We start from the raw sequence: 21,857 nt of genomic DNA on the forward strand, positions 1-21,857 counted from the left end.
TTTGCAGAGATTACCACGAGCACAGCCGAGTACATTTCTCAACAAGTTTAGATTAGTAAAGTGTCTATTTAGCTGTGAGATCATACTGATAAAATTCAATTCAATGCCAGTGTGAATGTCGTAGTATTAAGTTCAGCTCAACAAAAGATGATGCTGTAAAGGTATTTGGTAAATGCATGAAGGTAAAGGGGCATTTTTAGTTTAATGCATAAAGTTCAATGCCAAGTCAGAGCAGAACATTCTGCAGAGAAGACAAACCCCTATTTTCACACTGTACAAGAATAGCACTAGATAATAAGATGATGAAATATTAAAATAGAAAATAAGGAAAATAAAAAAACTTTAACACAACAAAACTACTCGATAAAAGCACAAATCATTTTAGCTTCTTTAAAAATTTTAAATAACATAAAACTTAGATTAACTTTTATTTTGCTCAACCTCAGGATATCCAAAATGGTGATGTTTGGTAATTCATAAAAATGCAAGCTAATGGCAAAAACACAAACGGGCAACTCGAATGTAATATCCATGGCTCCTCTAGAAATGTAATATCCAAGGCTCCTCTAGACGTCCCATAAAGCCAAACAATAAGTCTGGGATTCATTTCACATGACATGACAGGATATTTATATGTGTATTTACTTCAACAACATATAAGTGTATTATTAAACAATTTAAATAATAATGAGCCTTTAATTGCCTACACAGCCTAATAAATGCTCAAGTGCGAATGGCCAAATGGTTCTGTTTGCTTTACTGTTTTGGGCCAGTCAGGATACGGAACGGTTTAATTTCCCACTCTGGGGCTGATAACAGAACTTTTGGAATGTGATACAAATGCATCAGTTGTTGCCTTGGTAACGTGAGTGTAATGTAAACGGAGATATTTCTGTCTTTGGGACTCTTTTTTTTTCTGATGTTTACTTCGTTGAATAACAAAATCTAAATAAATAAATAAATAAATAATATGCTTCTGACTAGCCAGCTATGGAGAAACTAGCAGCCAAGCAACAGAGTGGCGACATCATGTGTGCAAGCATTCTACCACTCCAACATGGTTCAACAGAGTTGTCCAACCATGCATACAGTTATGGAAAGAGAGCGGCTTGTATTCGTGCAGCGTTGTTCCAGGCTCATATGGAAACACGACAGGACTGTACCTGAGTGCACCTGGTGGAAAAGCAGCTTATATCTGGGAAGATTTGTTTTCTATTTGAATGTAGACATTGTGCTCTCTATAAATATATGCATAGATGTTATGCTTGTAAAGCAAGATATAGCTTCACTATCGTTTTATAGCTACAGGGTTAATTCATAATGTGATGCATTGATTCATTACACCATATCCTGTGAGTTTAAAAACTCTGAGTAATACAATTTTAGTTGATCAAGCCTCTTATCATCAACTAACTGTTACAATATCAAAACCCATAAATTCTACAAGGACAATAGTCTCCAGCCTCCGTCGCCTGGACTGCAGCTCTGCTCAAGACGTTTGGCCAGAAGAGAAATGGTCGTGTCTGGTTTCTCAGACACATGTATCTGCAGACACATATTTAACTAGACTAGACATTTAAATTTTACTACCTTCAAGTGTTAGATAAAACTTTGACTTTGTTCTTCAACAGCTGTAGCTCAGACATCTCAGACAGCCCGGGAAAAAAAACTAAATTTGAAGCATCAATCAATCAGAACTGATGCAGAATACTTACTGTTGGTTGCCCTGTTGTCTTCACATCCGCTTGTATGGATAAGTGACCTAATCCTCGTAATACAAACAGCAGCCCATGCTGTGCTATATTTATGATTTCCCTATATAAGCACAAGAGACACAAAATTACCACGAGACCCTTTCATTTTATGCCATAACAACTGATATTTCACTGGTAAATAAATAAAAGCCAGACATATTAGTTTTCATTAGTGGGATAAACTGCTACAGCCCATCTCTGGAAATAAATATTTGAGGTTTTTTTAAGATTTTAGTTGCATCTCCTGCTGGCAAAGGATGCAGACTTTTCAGAAAAGCAGCTAAGCTGTCCTCTCTGCTCCCCACATGTGATCTCTAACGTTTATATCAAAACCTTACCAGCATTGAAATGAACAACAGGAACCAACAAACCTGCTTAAGTTTCACACCTGAATGCCAAATGTCAACTCAAACTTCAACTAAGGCTTCAAGGCATTTTAGAAAACTCAGTGCACTGTGGTGTGCTATCTATCTATCTATCTATCTATCTATCTATCTATCTATCTATCTATCTATCTATCTATCTATCTATCTATCTATCTATCTATCTATCTCTATGTGTGTGTGTGTATGTGTGTGTGTGTGTGTGTGTGTGTATTTACTTATTTTTATTATTATTATTATTTTATTTATTTTTTCCTGAGTTTGGGTGCTCTTACAGATCAAAGATTACTTTTTGTAATCGACAAATTCTGAGTTCAATGTTTTGAACTGTCCTTGAAACAGTATACCAGTGACATTTGACTGCTTTTTTAGATCTTGAAGTTTGTGTGTGCCAAGTTCCAATAATTTTAAAGACGTTAAACTGAAAAAGGACCTCATCAGCATCAAATTAAACTTATAAAACTGGTAAGGCATTTGTCTAAAATAAACAATATATGCAAAAATAAATACCCACAAAATCATATTCTGTGAATACAGACATGCCATATTCACAAACTCAACCTTATCTGCAGAACAATATTTGTCATATTAGATGAATGACAACATCTGCCTATTTCTCTCGGGCACAGAGAAACATCACACCGAGTAAAATAACATGACCAAATGCGGATGGCCTGTTTTGCTGAGTGCTCAGTAATGACTCTATATAAAAGGCAGCTCCTGACCCCTGCAGACTCATAGTGACCAGCCACAGGTGAGGGAACTGCCCATTTTAACACAAGAATTCATGTAAAAAGGCTGAGTGTGTGAAATTAAATTATGAGTACTAATCCAAACTCCTGTTTTTTCAGAATCCATAACTCGACATCTGCTACTTTCATCTCTGAGCATCAAAAAAGGTAAACCATACCACTGACAAATAAATATTGTGATGTTAGTGAAAGAATAACACATTCTTAATGTGGATACTTGAGCAAAGTCAAGAGATAGACACCAAGCTGTAATAAGATGTATATATAACTCCACAGTAAACCGCAACCATGGGGGATGGAGAAATGGAGTGTTTCGGCCCGGCGGCCATTTACCTCCGGAAAACAGAAAGAGAGAGAATAGAGGCCCAGAACACTCCCTTTGATGCCAAAACAGCGTACTTTGTGGTGGATGCAGACGAGATGTACCTGAAGGGTACTCTTCAGAGTAAAGAGGGTGGCAAAGCTACTGTCAAAACTCACAGTGGGAAAGTAAGTATGACAGAGAAAATACCAAGTTCTGAAAAGTACTTTGCAGCGGTGTGTACAGAAAGTCTCAATGTTCATTTCAGACCGTCACGGTAAAAGAAGATGAAATCTTCCCCATGAATCCTCCCAAGTTTGACAAAATTGAGGACATGGCCATGATGACCCACCTCAATGAGCCTTGTGTGCTGTATAACCTCAAAGAGCGTTACGCAGCATGGATGATCTATGTGAGTCTCTGTGAATCTTATTTTACTCCTGGGATGGAGTAGCAGCACTGTAAAACTGGACTGTCAATCTCTGTTTCAGACCTACTCTGGCTTGTTCTGCGTCACTGTCAATCCATACAAATGGCTCCCAGTGTACGACGCAATCGTTGTGGCTGGATACAGAGGCAAGAAGAGGATTGAAGCCCCACCTCACATCTTCTCCATCTCTGACAACGCCTACCAGTTCATGCTCACTGGTGAGTGGATTATTTGATGTGAATTGTGTGTATTTCAGTAAGCTACTGATTAAATATTAAAGTAAATTAAGTTTCCAAAAACTGAGGTCTTGCTTACTGGACCAAAAAGCCTCTTGTGCAGAAACAGAAAAATTTAAATTTAACTCCATATTTGTTTTTAGCCTACCATGATCACTACAATACATTTATAATTATTGTTTATAAAGTTTTAGCCATAGTGCAATCACACACACGTGACTGCTTACTTTCATTATTTATTAGAATAAAAAGTACTAATATTATACTAGTAAATGTTCTGTAGTGTTGTGCTTCAGCTGCAAAAGATGCTAAACTTCCATAGCATAGCATTTATCTACTGTTTACTTTCAGATCGTGAGAACCAGTCTGTCTTGATCACGTGAGTAACTTTTATTATTACTAAATAAATAAAAATGTTTTCCAATAATAGCACAAGTTCATATCATTTATTGGACTAAATGATAATCTTGTGTAAATCTCTTTAGTGGAGAATCTGGTGCAGGAAAGACTGTGAACACGAAACGTGTCATTCAGTACTTTGCAACTGTTGGTGCCATGTCTGGAGCAAAGAAACAAGAGCCTGTTGCTGGAAAAATGCAGGTCAGAGAACACCTATTTTAGACACCTATTTTTGTTATTAATTACAGCATTTGTAGTTATAACTATGCTCTGTCTTGCAACTACATTTAGGGGTCACTGGAGGACCAGATTGTGGCAGCAAACCCTCTGCTGGAGGCTTATGGTAATGCCAAGACTGTGAGGAATGACAACTCCTCTCGTTTTGTAAGTTGCAAGTGAGAATTATTATAAAATGTAATAATTTAAAAATGTTTTCAAAGCTTCCATACAGTTTTACTTTAAGAACAAAAATTATTTAAATCTTTATAGGGTAAATTCATCAGGATTCATTTTGGGACCACTGGAAAACTGGCCTCAGCTGACATTGAAACCTGTGAGCGAACATTGTTTTAATTATTAATGAATTCATGTTATGATTAAAAGTTTATTCCACAGTCTACATCAGAAGGGTATAATTGTGAGCCATATTTGCAGACATGTTAATCAAGACTAGTCCATGTCTTACTATGTTTTTTTCTTTGAAAGACCTGCTGGAAAAGTCAAGAGTAACATTCCAGCTGTCTGCTGAGAGGAGTTACCACATCTTCTACCAGCTCATGACTGGACACAAGCCAGAGCTGCTGGGTGAGAAACCTACAGGATCATATTTAAATATGGATTTTATGATTCACGATGTGATGCGATTCATTATACTAATCTCATGAGTCATGATTTAGTCACATTTTTTCTAAAAATATTTTAGATTAATTTAAGGTGAACAAGAGTCCTTTCATTTTCCTCAAATGCTGCACAATTTCTTCATTCATTCATTTTCTTTTCGGCTTAAGCCTGGTTTATACTTCTGCGTCAAGTGACTGGCGTAACCCACAGCGCATGCAACGCGCATAGGTGTGCATTTATACTTCTGCGCGCTGTCTCTGATGGTCTGCATTTACACTTTCGAAACGCTAGTTGGCAGTGAGGTGTTAATGTTCCTCTGTTTTGCTTTTCCTGAACACTTCCGGGATGTACAAGTGGCTCAAACTCGCTCATTTTGAGGCAGGAACCGGCGGACGTGCAACAACTTTAACTATGAGGTAAACACAAAACAAAACTTTCCATCCGGAGCTCCTTCATGGGACTCCACACTTGTAAACAATCGCTCCATCAGGCTCGCGCCATTCGCGCAGCTCTCGGTCCCGCCCAGACTAGTCAGCGCTACCAAGCTGACCAATCACAGAGCTTGCGCTACGCGTCGTTGCGACGTGTAGTTACATTTTTTGAGAGGTGAACGTCAGCGACGCCAACGGCCACGGCGAAGGGCTATGCGTCAGTGCATTAGCAGCGCCGTCAGCGCCGGCGTTTGACGCAGAAGTATAAATCAGCCTTTAGTCCCTTTATTAATCAGCGGTGAGCCAAAGCGGAATCAACTGCCAACTTATTCAGCCTATATTTTACACAGCAGATGCCCTTCCAGCTGCAGCCCAAAACTAGGAAACACCCTTTTGCATCCACACTCATACACTACAGCCAGTGTAGTTGATCAGTTCCCCTATAGCGCATGTGTTTGGACTGTGGGGGAACCGGAGCACCCGGAGGAAACCCACGCCAACACCAGGAGAACATGCAAACTCCACACAGAAACACCAACTGACTCAGCTTGGGCTCAAACCAGGGACCTCCTTGCTGTGAGGGGATTGTGCTACCCACTGTGCCACTGTGTTGCCCATATTTTTTTAACAAATACTTCAAACTAAAGAAGACTTTGACTGTGCAGCTAAATTACAAATTTACAACAACTTCCAAATCAAAACTGAACAGTACAAACTGAAGAAAGCTCTTTAAAGGTGCTGTCTGTCTGTTTTGACGCTTCTAAAGCATAAAAATGCCATAATATGTTTGCAGTTATTTAAGAAACATGCTCAGTGAACATTCCTAATTATCTGAGAAACAATGCTTAAGTCAGATATTCTGCTGTGAATGTGTGTTACATGCTGAAACGTCTGTCTTTGTTTTGGTCATTTAACTCGCCCAATGCCAGTTTAGCCAATCATATTGCAGCACCCTGTGTTGCCTTGGTGGAATCCAGCTTATTTTGTTGTCCAGATCTGAGCTGAACTCTCTGCTGCTGCTTTCAGTAAAATGGCAATAAATGTCATGTCAAACAGCATTCAGACTCACATTATCAGCATTTAACACTGAATAAAGCACATTAGCTGTACCTGAGCTGATCATTGTCAAAGTTTTCTGTTGTTCAGCAGCAAAAAATAGAAGCTGTTTCTATTACATATCAGTATCCGAGGTGTTGGTTAGGACAAAAACTCCTCTTAATATGGAGAATATTCCTTCTATCATGTGTCGTTGCTTTTATTTTGAACACTACGCACATCAGCCTTTAGGCTCGCTCTTGTTGGTCCTCAATCTGGCAACCTGAGCTTACATTGGTTTTGATCCAGGAATGCAACAGTTTAACCACTGGGTGTCAAATTTACATACTGCAGCTTTAATACAAATCAACTAAACCTGTGACTGTGCTGGGATTTAGCATTTTATAAAGAAATATCACAATATCTATCTTTTGTGGTAAGCTGAAATCTTTGCACATTTACAATGTTATGAAAAAACTCTGTCTTGTGTGGAGAAAAAACCCTTTCCTGAACCAGAGAACAGAGCATATACTGTCATTTTAGCATAGCATTTTAGTCTGCTGCTCCACCTCTTGCTCGCCGCTGATTTGCAGGTTAAAAAAGTTTGTGCCTGTAAACAGCGCCACCTCTGTTAAAAACATGTATCATGATTCATTCAACATTCGGTTTGAATTGTCACATGTTTGAATCGAATTTAACTAGCTCATAATTAATCGTTACATCCCTATATTTAACCTATTTTTTTAGAAAAAACTGGTTACATATACTGTACATCAATTCTTCACAGAGGCCCTGCTCATCACCACCAACCCTTATGACTATCCAATGATCAGCCAGGGTGAAATCACTGTCAAGAGCATCAATGATGTGGAGGAGTTCATTGCCACAGATGTATGTACACAAATGATTTATTAGCAGTGTTATATGAATTTATGCAACACATCTAAGCAAACAGGACAAACACAAAGATCACCTAAATACTGCATTGAATCTGTTTAAGATACCTGTCTCTTTTTGGCTTAATAATGAAAACTGTTTTAATTGGTTTGTGTAAAACAGACTGCCATTGACATTCTGGGCTTCACTGCTGATGAGAAAATCGCCATCTACAAGCTGACCGGTGCTGTGATGCATCATGGGAGCATGAAGTTCAAACAGAAGCAGAGAGAGGAGCAGGCTGAACCTGATGGCACTGAGGGTAAGACATGGCAGAAGCACATATTAGCATGCCAACATTGGCTTCATCAGTGACAATAATGTGTAAATCTGTTCTTCCTCAGTGGCTGATAAAATCGCCTACCTCATGGGCCTCAACTCTGCTGACATGCTGAAAGCTCTGTGTTACCCCAGAGTGAAGGTCGGAAACGAGATGGTGACTAAAGGCCAGACAGTCCCGCAGGTGATCACTTACCTGCTTGATAGATGAATGCATCTAGAAATTTCTAAAAGACCTAAACAGTAGAAAATAAAGCCTAATATCAACTAAACCGACTCTTGAATTTCTCAGGTGAACAACGCAGTGTCAGCTCTCTGCAAGTCTGTCTATGAGAAAATGTTCTTGTGGATGGTCATCCGTATCAATGAGATGTTGGACACAAAGCAGCCCAGACAGTTCTTCATTGGTGTGCTGGACATTGCTGGATTTGAGATCTTTGATGTAAGAATCAGCCTTTTATATCCATAGTAAAACATAGAACATAGTAAGAACTTGCCTCTGCTCTATTACCAGTTCAACAGCTTGGAGCAGCTTTGCATCAACTTCACAAATGAGAAACTGCAACAGTTCTTCAACCACCACATGTTTGTTCTGGAGCAAGAGGAGTACAAGAAAGAAGGCATCGAATGGGAGTTCATTGACTTCGGTATGGACTTGGCTGCCTGCATTGAGCTCATTGAGAAGGTAAGAGGACATTCAGCAGCTTAAATGCCTATTTACATCATGCCTGTACTTAATAATGAGTGTGAATATTTCTTCGACAGCCAATGGGCATCTTCTCCATCCTTGAAGAGGAGTGCATGTTCCCCAAGGCCACAGACACAAGCTTTAAAAACAAACTACATGACCAGCATCTGGGCAAATGTTCAGCTTTCCAGAAGCCCAAGCCTGCCAAAGGTAAGGCAGAGGCTCACTTCTCTCTAGTGCACTACGCCGGCACTGTGGACTACAACATTGTTGGCTGGCTGGATAAGAACAAGGATCCACTGAATGACTCTGTTGTGCAACTCTACCAAAAGTCTTCGCTCAAAGTGCTGGCCTTCCTGTATGCCTCTCATGGAGGTGAAGGTACGACCATCTGCATTTACAGACTTCTTATGTTTTAAGTTTGTGCAATTCAAACTAAGAGAGACCTGGTGGCATGCTGGATAATTAGTCAGCACAGTTGCCTCACAGCAAGGTCACTGGTTTGTGTCCCAGGTGGACCATGAGGCCTTTCTGTGTGGACATTGCATGTTCTCCCCATGTCTGCATTGGTTTCCTCCTAATACCCCATTCTCAAAGATATGTGGTAAATATGAACTGGATAAACTAAACTGGCTATAGTGTGCGAATGTGAAAGTATGTGGGTCTTCATTCCACTGAGTGAATGTAATATGTCATCACATGACACTCCAGTTTCATAAGATTAACTTTATACAAGAAAATGACACAGCAGTTAATAATGTGATCACCAATCAACAATTCATTGAATGAGTTAATGAAAAGCAACAAAAAGTAAACAACAACTTTTTGTCACAAAACAGCTGAGGGTGGCGGCGGCAAGAAAGGAGGCAAGAAGAAGGGTGGTTCCTTCCAGACTGTGTCTGCACTGTTTAGGGTAACCAGATTCTCTCTTCTGATGAAGGATGTGAAATTCATTGTGCATTAAAGATTAGACTAATGCAAACACTTCCACAGGAGAACTTGGGTAAGCTGATGACTAACCTGAGGAGCACTCACCCTCACTTTGTGCGCTGCTTGATTCCTAATGAGTCCAAGACTCCAGGTATACATGATCTCTAATAGCTTCAATGCGTCACAGTTCTGAAGATATTTCTGGAACCAATAGAATATCTTTCATTCAGGTCTGATGGAGAACTTCCTGGTTATCCACCAGCTCAGGTGTAACGGTGTGCTGGAGGGTATCAGAATCTGCAGGAAGGGTTTCCCCAGCAGAATCCTCTACGGTGACTTCAAGCAGCGGTAATGATACTCTCACTACCTCTAACTTAAACATGATGCACTAAATATACTTCAACATCTGATAATTCTGATTTTGAAGTTTTACAACATGACTCTCACTGAATATTCTCCAGGTACAAAGTATTGAATGCTAGTGTCATTCCTGAGGGACAGTTCATCGACAACAAAAAGGCTTCAGAGAAGCTCTTGGGCTCTATTGATGTTGATCACACCCAATACAAGTTTGGACACACCAAGGTGAGCTACTCTGCATCCATACCACACGGCATGGCAAAAAAGCATGTGGACAGCCACATTGGAAACTAATTGTAGCATGTCATCCTATTATTTTAAAATAGACCTGTTTTCTCATCCATATTAAATTATGCTATTTGCGTTCTTCAACATGACACCACTAATACCTGCCAAATGTTCATTTAGGTGTTCTTCAAAGCTGGTCTGCTGGGTACTCTTGAGGAGATGAGAGACGAAAAACTTGCCTCACTGGTTACCATGACTCAAGCTTTGTGCCGTGGATATGTCATGAGAAAGGAGTTTGTCAAAATGATGGAGAGGAGGTACAATAAACTTACTAAACTGTTTGATATGACAGAGTAATATAAACTGATGCAATGATAATGTTTCACACAGAGAAGCAATTTATTCCATCCAATACAACATCCGCTCATTCATGAATGTCAAACATTGGCCATGGATGAAGCTCTACTTCAAGATCAAGCCTCTTCTGAAGAGTGCAGAGACTGAGAAAGAAATGGCAGCCATGAAGGAGAATTATGAGAAAATGAAAGAAGATCTTACGAAGGCATTGGCTAAAAAGAAGGAGCTGGAGGAGAAAATGGTGTCACTTCTTCAGGAGAAAAATGACCTTCAACTACAAGTAGCATCTGTGAGTATTTCTTTTTTTTACTGAGTCTATACAGGACCAACAACTATGAACATGAATTAATAACTGCATCAATCTCAATGAACAGGAAGGTGAAAACCTCTCAGATGCTGAGGAGAGATGTGAAGGTCTCATCAAAAGCAAGATCCAGCTTGAGGCTAAACTCAAAGAGACAACCGAGAGGCTGGAAGATGAGGAGGAAATCAATGCTGAACTGACGGCCAAGAAGAGGAAGCTGGAGGACGAATGCTCTGAGCTGAAGAAAGACATTGATGACCTGGAGCTCACTTTAGCCAAAGTGGAGAAGGAGAAACATGCAACAGAAAATAAGGTTCACATTATTTTCACATCTTTACACTGTGCTGTTCAGTTTCTTGAGAATACAATCAAAGAGCAATGTTTCCATTTTAGGTGAAAAACCTGACAGAGGAGATGGCCTCTCAGGATGAGAGCATTGCCAAGCTGACCAAAGAGAAGAAAGCCCTCCAAGAGGCGCATCAGCAGACCCTTGATGACCTTCAGGCAGAGGAAGACAAAGTCAACACTCTGACTAAATCTAAGAGCAAGCTTGAGCAGCAAGTGGATGATGTAAGATGTTTAACGTAACTTTAATTACTTCTGTAAACAACACCAAATTTTAATGTTCTGGTTTCTGTAACAACAGCTTGAGGGCTCCCTGGAGCAAGAGAAGAAGCTCCGTATGGATCTTGAGAGAGCCAAGAGGAAGCTTGAGGGTGACCTGAAACTGGCCCAAGAGTCCATAATGGACCTGGAGAACGACAAGCAGCAATCCGAGGAGAAGATCAAGAAGTGAGTGGACTGCAAGACACAAATTGTTCAGAGTAGAAAAAGTAAATATTTAACAAATTCTTATAGAAAAAATACTTTAACAGGAAAGACTTTGAGATAAGCCAGTTCCTCAGCAAGATTGAGGATGAACAGTCTTTGGGAGCACAGCTTCAGAAGAAGATCAAAGAACTTCAGGTAATACTAACTCTATTGCTGTGAAACTTTGTAATAGATATATATGGTGGAAAAAACCTGTATCACAAATAGCACATGATAATTCCTTTATTCTATTTTTAGGCCCGTATTGAGGAGCTGGAGGAGGAAATCGAGGCTGAACGAGCTGCTCGTGCTAAAGTGGAGAAGCAGAGAGCCGATCTCTCCAGGGAACTTGAAGAGATCAGTGAGAGGCTTGAGGAAGCTGGAGGTGCCACTGCTGCCCAGATTGAGATGAACAAGAAGCGTGAAGCAGAATTCCAGAAGCTGCGTCGTGATCTGGAAGAGTCCACCTTGCAGCATGAAGCTACGGCTGCAGCTCTCCGAAAGAAGCAGGCAGACAGTGTGGCTGAGCTCGGAGAACAGATCGACAACCTCCAGCGGGTCAAGCAGAAGCTGGAGAAGGAAAAGAGTGAATACAAGATGGAGATTGATGACTTGTCAAGCAACATGGAGGCTGTGGCTAAAGCAAAGGTAATGTCGTAATTAAATCATAACAAATATATAAAACACTATTTGCAGACACCTGTACATAACTCTAAATGTCTTTAGGCTAATTTAGAGAAGATGTGCCGCACTCTTGAAGATCAGCTGAGTGAAATCAAGACCAAAAGTGATGAAAATATTCGCCAGTTGAATGACATGAATGCACAACGGGCAAGACTTCAGACTGAAAATGGTAAGACATGGCAGGTAAAAAAACTAAAAGAATTTATTAAAAGTTCAGGTAAAAAAAGCTCTATTCATGATAATACCCATTATCTTGTGTAAAGGTGAATTTAGCCGACAACTGGAAGAGAAAGAAGCACTTGTTTCACAGTTAACTAGAGGAAAACAGGCCTATACACAGCAAATTGAGGAGCTCAAGAGACATGTTGAGGAAGAAGTCAAAGTAAGTTTATACAAAATACAACTTCTGTTTTCTGATAACTTAAACAATTGGAAAGATAAGTAGACTCTTTAAAATACTGTTTCCTTTAAGGCCAAGAACGCTTTGGCCCATGCGGTTCAGTCTGCCCGCCATGACTGTGATCTGCTCAGAGAGCAGTTTGAGGAAGAGCAAGAGGCCAAAGCTGAACTCCAGCGTGGAATGTCTAAGGCCAACAGTGAGGTGGCACAATGGAGAACCAAATATGAGACTGACGCCATCCAGCGTACAGAGGAGCTTGAGGAATCCAAGTAAACAACGCAAAGAAAAGTCTTCACTGTTTCCAATTTAATATGACATATTAGGGTTCAATGTATTTTATGTTTTAAAGGAAAAAGCTGGCTCAGCGTCTGCAGGATGCTGAAGAATCCATTGAGGCAGTGAACTCCAAGTGTGCATCGCTGGAGAAAACAAAACAGAGACTGCAGGGTGAAGTAGAGGACCTCATGATTGATGTGGAGAGAGCAAATGCATTGGCTGCTAACCTTGACAAGAAGCAGAGAAACTTTGACAAGGTAAGAAAGAAGTGGAACATCTAGATTCCTAAACCCTGAACTGCAGACCATGCTAATAAACAATGCCCACATTATCAGGTCCTCGCAGAGTGGAAGCAGAAGTATGAGGAAGGCCAGGCTGAACTAGAAGGGGCTCAGAAAGAAGCTCGCTCTCTCAGCACTGAAATTTTCAAAATGAAGAACTCTTATGAAGAAGCCCTGGACCAGCTTGAGACCCTGAAGAGGGAGAACAAGAATCTGCAACGTAAACGCCACTTTTATTTACAGAAAGAATTTAATAAGCAACAGTTTTAGAAGAACTAATAAATACAGTTTTTTAAACCCATTTAGAGGAGATTTCTGACCTCACTGAGCAGCTTGGAGAGACTGGAAAGAGCATTCATGAGTTAGAGAAAGCCAAGAAGACTGTGGAGTCTGAGAAAGTAGAGATCCAGACTGCACTTGAAGAAGCCGAGGTACTATTTCTTTACTACTTCGTAAAAGTATGATTTGAAACATTGTTTTGGATATAATTCAAAACTTTGATAAATTACAAATATTTCATACTCGTATAAATGTACAGATTTGAGATAGCATTAACAAAAACTTAAAAATTCATTTTGCTTTATTTTCTCCTGTAGGGCACCCTGGAGCATGAGGAGTCCAAGATTCTGCGTGTGCAGCTGGAGCTGAACCAGGTGAAGAGTGAGATTGACAGGAAGCTTGCTGAGAAGGATGAAGAGATAGAACAGATCAAGAGGAACAGCCAAAGAGTGCTTGATGCCATGCAGAGCACTCTGGACTCTGAGGTCAGGAGCAGAAATGATGCCCTGAGAGTCAAAAAGAAGATGGAGGGAGATCTGAATGAGATGGAGATCCAGCTGAGTCATGCCAACCGACAGGCCGCTGAAGCCCAGAAACAGCTCAGGAACGTTCAAGGCCAACTCAAGGTGTTTATTATTATTATTATTATTATTATTATTATTATTATTATTGTTGTTGTTATTGTCTTTATTTTACCAGAAAAACGCACATTGAAATTAAAAATCTTTTTTACAAGAGTATCCTGGCCAAAATGAAGCTGTATACAGTTGCATGTAGGTTTAACAAAAAACAGACGAAATCATTCATCCATCAAAACATGCATACAAGACAATTAAATCTACAGGTCAATGTTTCACAATCCAAATCATTTAAAATCTTTTCAAAAGTAGTGAAACCAACTCTTTAAACTGCAACTCTGTTTGCATGTAATTCTATGCAAAAGGTGCTGCGTATTTAAAAGCCACTTTCCCATTTCAGTCCGCACCACTGGTACAAACAATAAATACAATTCCTGAGAGCAAAGGCTATAGCTAGAGACAGGTCTTTTTTACAGATTTGAAGGAAGTAAATCCAGAATAGATTTATACACAATGACATACCACTGCTTTAACCTACAATTGGACAGAGCATACCATCCTACCCAACACCCAGAGAGGGGTTTAAGATTTGTTATAAACCTCTGTGCACCATGGTAAACAGTGTCTAAAGCATGCATGTTCTGAGAAGATATAAATACCATATCCTTTTTCCAATACAGACATAAAAGTTGCAGCAACAAACATATTTTAATAGCAAAAGCGAAACACGATTGAATTATAAAACCCAAGCCTAAAATCACCTTTAATTTTTTAGCCGAACCAATTGCTGAACATGAGAGCCAGACAAAAGGGTGTCATCAATTAAGATTCCATGGTACCAAAAATCCCTGAACCTTCAAGTAGTAATAAGACAGAGACATTGATGCATTTGTTTTGACTTAGAAAATAACTCAAGTTTAGTTTTGTAAGCATTTAAAGCTAAGAAGTTATGTTGAACTACATTAAAAGCAATCTGTAATGGAGAAAGAGCCAGATTGGGTGTAGATGCAGAGGTGTATATAACTGTATCATCCATATAGTACTGTTTTTATAACATTCTGATCAATGTCATTTAAATATAGTTAAAAGAGGAGGACTCTTTTACTCGCTACATTCACTGATCTCAAAAGTTTTTGCTTTTAACAAAGGGGGAATTTAACCAGGTTACAATATTAAAAGTAAAGACAAATTCAATGAGTGGTTTATGTAAAAAAAAGTCAAAATGTCCTTCTCAATATCATGACATCTGTTTTTTCAACAAACCTAGTCTTTTTTGAACATTCTCTCATTGTTCTCAAAAGAAATTTGAAAGTCAATTTCTTTAGTCTTACTGATATTAGGCTGCAAGGAACTCTCTGATAAAATGTAAATAATTATCCAATAACTGAGTATCCTTTACTTATCCCATCAATGCCATATCATCAGCATATTTGATGTGTCGGATTTCGATCTGAAAGATTTAAAATAGTTAAATTAAGCAACAGCGTGTTCAGATAATAACAGGGTTTGCTCAACAGTATGTATGTTTTTGAGTGTAAACAGATTCATCGTAGTTATTCAGTATTGTAGTAAAGCTGTAGTAATTGTGCTGTGTTGCTTTCTAATGCCTAATTGATTTAGATATAATAATGTTAACTCCAGGTAACTTTGATTGATTGTTGACAAACGTTTCAAGGACTGGCTAGACATCTCGTTGTCTGACTGAACAACTGAAGCATTTACCTGGGTACTATTTATTGAATCAAACAAAAATCCAGAAGCTACAGATGTTCATTTAAACAATTAAGCATTTGTACTTTATCAATGATTACATGACCACATTTCACAATGCAAGATGGAAGTTCTGTATGATTAGACTTTTCAATTAAGGATTTAACAAAATGTTGATAAAATCTTTAGATTATTTTACATTATATAAAGTAGGTGAAAACAGATGTGAAATAAAAATCCACTGAGCTTGACATCCAGTCCAGTTTTTTTCCAGCTTGATCCGATGGTAAAGAATAAGAAACGTTTGACATTTTAAATGAATGTAAGATAATTAACAAAGAAAGAACATTATCACAGGATGCCCAACTGCACCTTGATGAAGCCGTCAGAGGACAAGAGGACATGAAGGAGCAGGTGGCCATGGTGGAGCGGAGGAATAACCTGATGCAAGCAGAGATTGAGGAGCTGAGAGCCGCACTGGAGCAAACAGAGAGAGGCCGCAAAGTAGCAGAGCAGGAGCTGGTGGATGCCAGTGAGCGTGTGGGACTGCTGCACTCACAAGTACAGAAACTCATCACGAATGCATTTAAAAACACATGCAAGGCTGCTTGAAAACAGGCAGACACTAAAACTATCTATAACTTGCAGAATACAAGTCTTATTAACACCAAGAAGAAGCTTGAGGCTGATCTGGTCCAAATTCAAGGTGAGGTGGATGATGCAGTTCAGGAGGCCAGAAACGCAGAGGAGAAGGCCAAGAAGGCCATCACTGATGTGAGTGTTTACATTCTGTTGCTCTATTCTCTCGTAAACTCTTTTACTGAGCTGCCTGTGGTTACAAAGGAAAGCTTCATGGATGGTTCTTCTACAAACTCTGATCATTCAAACTTTATTGGCTGATATTTCAGGCTGCCATGATGGCTGAGGAGCTGAAGAAGGAGCAGGACACCAGTGCTCACCTGGAGAGGATGAAGAAGAACCTGGAGGTGACTGTCAAAGACCTGCAGCACCGTCTGGATGAGGCAGAGAATCTGGCCATGAAGGGTGGAAAGAAACAGCTCCAGAAACTGGAGTCCAGGGTAAGGTTGTGCGGCTAAGAACAATTAACACTTAGATTTAAAGGCTAGAGCTGATTTTCTTACTAACTTTACTGAAGGTTCGTGAGTTGGAGAGTGAAGTTGAAGCTGAACAGAGACGCGGTGCAGATGCTGTTAAAGGAGTGCGTAAATATGAAAGGAGGGTGAAGGAGCTCACCTACCAGGTAAAGCAGCACAGGAATTTGAAATGTTACACTGCAGTTTGTAATATACATAGTTTAAGGCTACTAACAATATTTACACCGACAGACCGAGGAAGACAAGAAGAACGTGACTCGCCTGCAGGATCTGGTGGACAAGCTGCAGCTGAAAGTGAAGGCCTACAAGCGCCAGGCTGAAGAAGCTGTAAGTCTAATATCCAATGCCTCCTGCAGTGTGACGCTTTGATAAAATGACAGATAAAAGTGGATGGATATCTTGTGTAATCCCAACAGGAGGAGCAGGCCAACACTCACCTGTCCAGGTACAGGAAGGTGCAGCATGAGATGGAGGAGGCTCAGGAGCGTGCTGACATCGCCGAGTCCCAGGTCAACAAGCTGAGAGCCAAGAGCCGCGATGCAGGAAAGGTACCAATAAATGATGTACAGAAAAGTGAATATATATGGTATTTATGTAAAAATTTTGAGAAAAACTAATTATTTTATTTTGCATTTTCAAGAGTAAAGATGAAGAATGAAGACAATAAAACATCCTTAAGCAAGCATATAATATGACCTTTGCTCAGTTTTCCTACACCCAATAAAAAATGGCAAATTGTGACTTTGATTTTCATATTTTCTTTACCCTTCACACACGTTCACATAATCCTCTATTTAAAGACAATTTAGGGGAGGCGAGGCAGTGGCACTGTAGGTAGTGCTGTCGCCTCACAGCAAGAAGGTCGCTGGTTCGAACCTCGGCTCAGTTGGTGTTTCTGTGTGGAGTTTGCATGTTCTCCTTGTCTTCGCATTGGTTTCCTCCGGGTGCTCCGGTTTCCCCCACAGTCCAAACACCTGCGGTACAGGTGAACTGGGTAGGCTAAATTTTCCGTAGTGTATGAGTGTGTGTGTGAATGTGTGTGGATGTTTCCAGAGATGGGTTGCGGCTGGAAGGGAATCCGTTGTGTAAAAAACTTGCTGGATAAGTTAGCGGTTCATTCCGCTGTGGCGACCCCGGATTAATAAAGGAACTAAGCCGACAAGAAAATGAATGAATGAATAATAAAGACAATTTACACAACATGAGGAAGAATTAAAAATCAAAACAACACAAAGACATAAAGCATGAGGAAAAAAGGAGGACAGTAAACAGACTTAACTGCATAAAACAAAAAAAGCCGGTTTATTGTTTATAAAATTTTGGACAAAAATGTGATGTCCACTTATTAAACGATTGTCATACAAGACATATATAACCAAAGCAGCTTCACATAGATTAACAGAAACAACGCAGAATCTGTTTGCCAACAACAGTGTGACAGCCATTTCCTCTATAGCACTGAGTGGGGTTGGGACCTTAATGGGAGACCTGGGAAAACTAGGATTCTGCTGGAAGAGGGTAGTGGGAACAGCAGGGGGAGCTATCCGTCCAATCTGAGTGGAACTTAAGGACCATTCCAACAGCCCCACACAGCTGGGTGTGGAGTTTAAGTCAATATAAATATGTGTAGCAATGCTTGAAAACTTGTGAGTAACAGCATGTGGCCCTCACAAAAAAGTATACGACTTGAATACCTTTTGGGACTAAATTGGGCCAATGTTTGTATATAAACTTATTCTTTTAAGTGTTACAGTAGTTTTAAGTGCACGTTTAGTCTACAATGACATTTTTCATTCGTACTGCAAGTGAACTTGTGGTTATATTAAAAGTATACTTTTACACTATATGTGGTAAATAGTGTGTGAACTTTGCCACATGCTCAGTATTTGAAAATTGCATTTAATCCACACTGCAACAATTCCTGGTGGTGTCAGGGCTCAAACCTCCAACCTTTGGATTCTAAGTCTGACCCTTTATTAGGCCACAAGTGAGTTTACCATCACTAAACCCTTAGCAGTTTTATCCTGCAATCATCCTTCATGACAACATTACATACCCTTAGTGAAGTGGTTTTCCCGTGTTATACTGGACTGTTATTGAAGACAGTAGACTATTTTGAATACATTTTTAAACAGAAGGTGTATATTTATGAGATATAAATGCACTAAAATAAGAGTAGTGAGCATAGTTAACTAATCATTAACACATCAGAAGTAGGCCTATACTGACTAATATAGGTCTGTTAGTCTGGCATATTGTTTTTTATTGGGTATGACTTAATTAACAGATGAACAAATTACTGCTGTGCATCTTCAGACAAAACAACAGGGATGTATTTTTAGATCAGTCACTGCAAATTGTTTTCAATTTAGAACACTCAAGCGTGCCGTACAAACATGACTAGGCCACTCAATCAAGGGAGTAAAACTACTACAAACCAAGTATACTTGGAATATATAACTATACTTTAAAGTAAGTCAATAAACAAATTCAAATATACTACAACTTTTCAGTTTAAGTATACTTAAATATACTTAATTTTGTACTTAAACTGAAATTAGACTATCCACAAACAAACCTGTTTTCATAAATATTGCCAGCTGAGAGAGGAGTGGAACTGTTCATTGCATGTGCACGCATTATTTACTCACACTTGTGTCCCACTTCCCTTGCTATAGTATGCCACTGTAACATTGGGCATATGTGGAAAATGATGTCAGAAAAATCTGCATCTGCATTGTGATGCATTGAAGAAAGAATTCATGTTTTAAACCCCTTCAAAGCAAGGGGTTTGGCAGAGGAATCGCACTGATCCAAACACAATCGAACACCTTTGGGACAAATTAGAGTGAAGACTATGAGCCAGGCCTTCTCACATGTACATTTAGTCATTTAGCAGACGCTTTTGCCAAGGCAATACACACAAGGCGAGACACACAAGACATGCTAATTATACAAAGGAACTGTTAGTGCTCAGAGAATTAAGAGCTAGAGTAAGAAGAGAAGGAGTGTTCTCGTCTAACATCTAAACTTAACCCGGGCTAATAAGGCCCCATCTGCTGAATATCTCGCTCATTATTTCATCTACACCTGGCTTGTGTTGAGTGCACTGCTGTGAATGCAGCACACTGGTGGTGATTAAGGAGAGATCCCCTGAGGTGACTGTAAAGTGCTCTATGGTGGATAGCAGTGAAGCGCAGCAGGGTTCTACATAAATGCCTCGTTTATCCTTTCGATATTTATAAAACTGGCATTAGATTAAAAAATGAAAACAGACAAGAAACTAAATTAAAAAGTGTGAACAAACTAAAAAAACAAGACTACAACAAATGTTTACACAGAGCACAAATAATGCATCACAAATATGTGAGTACTAGTCTCTAACCTGCTTTGGATGAGGGATTTCTTAATTTATATAAAAAGTATTGAAAGGCAAATAAAGTGTTCTTACATACAGAAGCTTTACATGCAACTCTTTTCATCATTTTATGATGTAACAAGCCTTTAATGTTTGCCTAAATAATCCTAAAAATTAAAATATGCTTTAAGTAAACTCCCCCTAAAGCCATTTCTATCTTGAGTAGAGCTAAAATAGATTTTTAGCTTCAAATGTGTCCATAAAATGTGAGTTAGAAGCTCCCCTTATTCTGAAAGTTAAAAACTTGAGTATATCTGTGGCTCCTGGTGATGAAATGAAGTCAGTTAAAAATGATTGTTTGGTGTGTTGTATTGCTTTGCTTTTCAATATCAAAGTCCAGCTTGTCCTGAATTCTGCAAGCTATAAATTACTCTATAAGAATTGCAACAGCTTCACTTTACATATATGAAAGCAACGACCAATATTAAAACTATTTGGGAGAATGTGCCATGGTTACACAAATTTTGGATTTAGGAAAATCATTGCCCTTTCAAATCAGCAGAGAGTATTTGCTACACAGGTAATGCTTTCTAGGAAACATGGGTAAATATTTCACCTTGGGTAAATGTAGAACCATTACAGTATTAAAACAAACAAGACAAACTTTTATAAAAGACTCTTTGTTGGGTCTATTGCTGGTTATAGCCCTTTGCATTGATATAACCACAGCTCTGCAGGTTCATCTTTTCCTGTAATTTCTGGTCTAACTTATTACAGCAGTCCACAATCATTTTAATGTAAGCTGCAGGCAAGCACGTGGCAAGGCAAAGCAAAAGAATAATATTTATCTAAAAACACATACTTTCAAAATACTACAACAAATGCTGGTTAAAACATTTACAGTATGCTCATTTTAAACAAAAGCTAGAGTCTCTTTCTTGTCAGAATGCCTCTCAAAATGAATAATTGCCAAGTGAAATGTCAAACACACTAAAATAATACACTTGAAGCATGAAATGAAAATATAAAACATTCAACTAAGCTCAGTTTCTTTAAAGTGAATCAAAACTGATGCAGAATACTTACTGTCAGTTGCCATCGAGTCTTCACATCCGCTTGTATGGATAAGTGACCTAAACCTCGTAATACAAACAGCAGCCCATGCTGTGCTATATTTAAGATTTCTCCATATAAGCACAAGCTGCTTATAACTTTGAGTCACAAAATTACTATGAGACCCTTTCATTTTATGCCATGACAACTGATATTTAACTGCCCAATAAATAAATTAAAAAAAGCCAGAGATATTATTTTTCACAGGGAGGATGAACTGCTACAGCCCATCTCTGGTAATAAATCTTTGAGGTTTTTAAGATTTGAATTTTATCTCCTGCTGGCAATAGATGGAAGAATTTTTGGAAAATCAGCCAAGATGTCCTCTCTGCTCTCTGCTAGAGTGATCTTTAACATTTATATCAAACCTGCATGAAAATGAAAAACAGGAACCGACAATCCTGGTGTACAGTTCACATAAACCCCATAACACACCTTCATCCCCTAGACAGCTGAATGCCAAATGTCAACTCAAACTTCAACAGAGGTTTAAAGACATTTTAGAAAACTCTCCAATACTACAGTTAGTATTGTGAAAGAGGTTGCTGAGCTCTTCAAGATCCAAGAAAGATTTTAGCTTACATATATTTCAGGTTCCATGTCTTGCTGT

At 39.1% G+C, this 21,857-nt stretch overlaps 1 protein-coding gene and 1 long non-coding RNA gene across 4 annotated transcripts in view; one reads left to right on the forward strand and one right to left on the reverse strand.

The window, feature by feature from the left end:
• The window catches only part of LOC141380113 (uncharacterized), a 47,010-nt gene extending 25,517 nt beyond the window's left edge, over positions 1-21,493 (reverse strand). For all 3 annotated transcript variants that reach the window (XR_015521397.1, XR_015521395.1, XR_015521396.1), the window contains exon 1: positions 21,221-21,493. This is a non-coding gene — a long non-coding RNA (uncharacterized LOC141380113). The remainder of the gene's footprint in view (positions 1-21,220) is intronic.
• Positions 2,759-17,517, forward strand: myhz1.1l (myosin, heavy polypeptide 1.1, like). Its single transcript, XM_087303297.1, has 41 exons — positions 2,759-2,891; positions 2,989-3,036; positions 3,166-3,378; positions 3,459-3,602; positions 3,682-3,838; positions 4,208-4,235; positions 4,342-4,456; positions 4,547-4,639; positions 4,745-4,808; positions 4,961-5,059; positions 7,349-7,452; positions 7,621-7,759; positions 7,842-7,960; positions 8,069-8,218; positions 8,291-8,461; positions 8,542-8,845; positions 9,304-9,377; positions 9,458-9,545; positions 9,625-9,742; positions 9,856-9,979; positions 10,163-10,299; positions 10,373-10,628; positions 10,714-10,956; positions 11,037-11,213; positions 11,290-11,435; positions 11,519-11,609; positions 11,712-12,101; positions 12,180-12,306; positions 12,401-12,519; positions 12,610-12,806; positions 12,887-13,070; positions 13,149-13,314; positions 13,401-13,525; positions 13,691-13,999; positions 16,019-16,222; positions 16,310-16,435; positions 16,570-16,740; positions 16,818-16,922; positions 17,008-17,103; positions 17,193-17,324; positions 17,417-17,517. The coding sequence occupies exons 3-41, from the start codon at positions 3,178-3,180 to the stop codon at positions 17,432-17,434; spliced, it is 5,811 nt and encodes a 1,936-aa protein (XP_087159423.1). The 5' UTR covers positions 2,759-2,891; positions 2,989-3,036; positions 3,166-3,177; the 3' UTR covers positions 17,435-17,517.
• Positions 21,494-21,857: the final 364 nt, after the last annotated feature.

Source organism: Danio rerio, chromosome 22 (assembly GCF_052040795.2).
Source record: "Danio rerio strain M-AB ecotype USA chromosome 22, GRCz13ab, whole genome shotgun sequence".
Taxonomy (NCBI): Eukaryota; Metazoa; Chordata; class Actinopteri; order Cypriniformes; family Danionidae; genus Danio; species Danio rerio.

Excerpts from the sequence above, each read along its gene's own strand:
- myhz1.1l (XM_087303297.1), top strand. The coding sequence starts at position 3,178 with ATGGGGGATGGAGAAATGGAGTGTTTCGGCCCGGCGGCCATTTACCTC. Across the intron at positions 7,961-8,068 it reads AAGGCCAGACAGTCCCGCAG|GTGAACAACGCAGTGTCAGC; the intron begins GTGATCACTTAC and ends TGAATTTCTCAG. Across the intron at positions 9,378-9,457 it reads CTGTGTCTGCACTGTTTAGG|GAGAACTTGGGTAAGCTGAT; the intron begins GTAACCAGATTC and ends ACACTTCCACAG.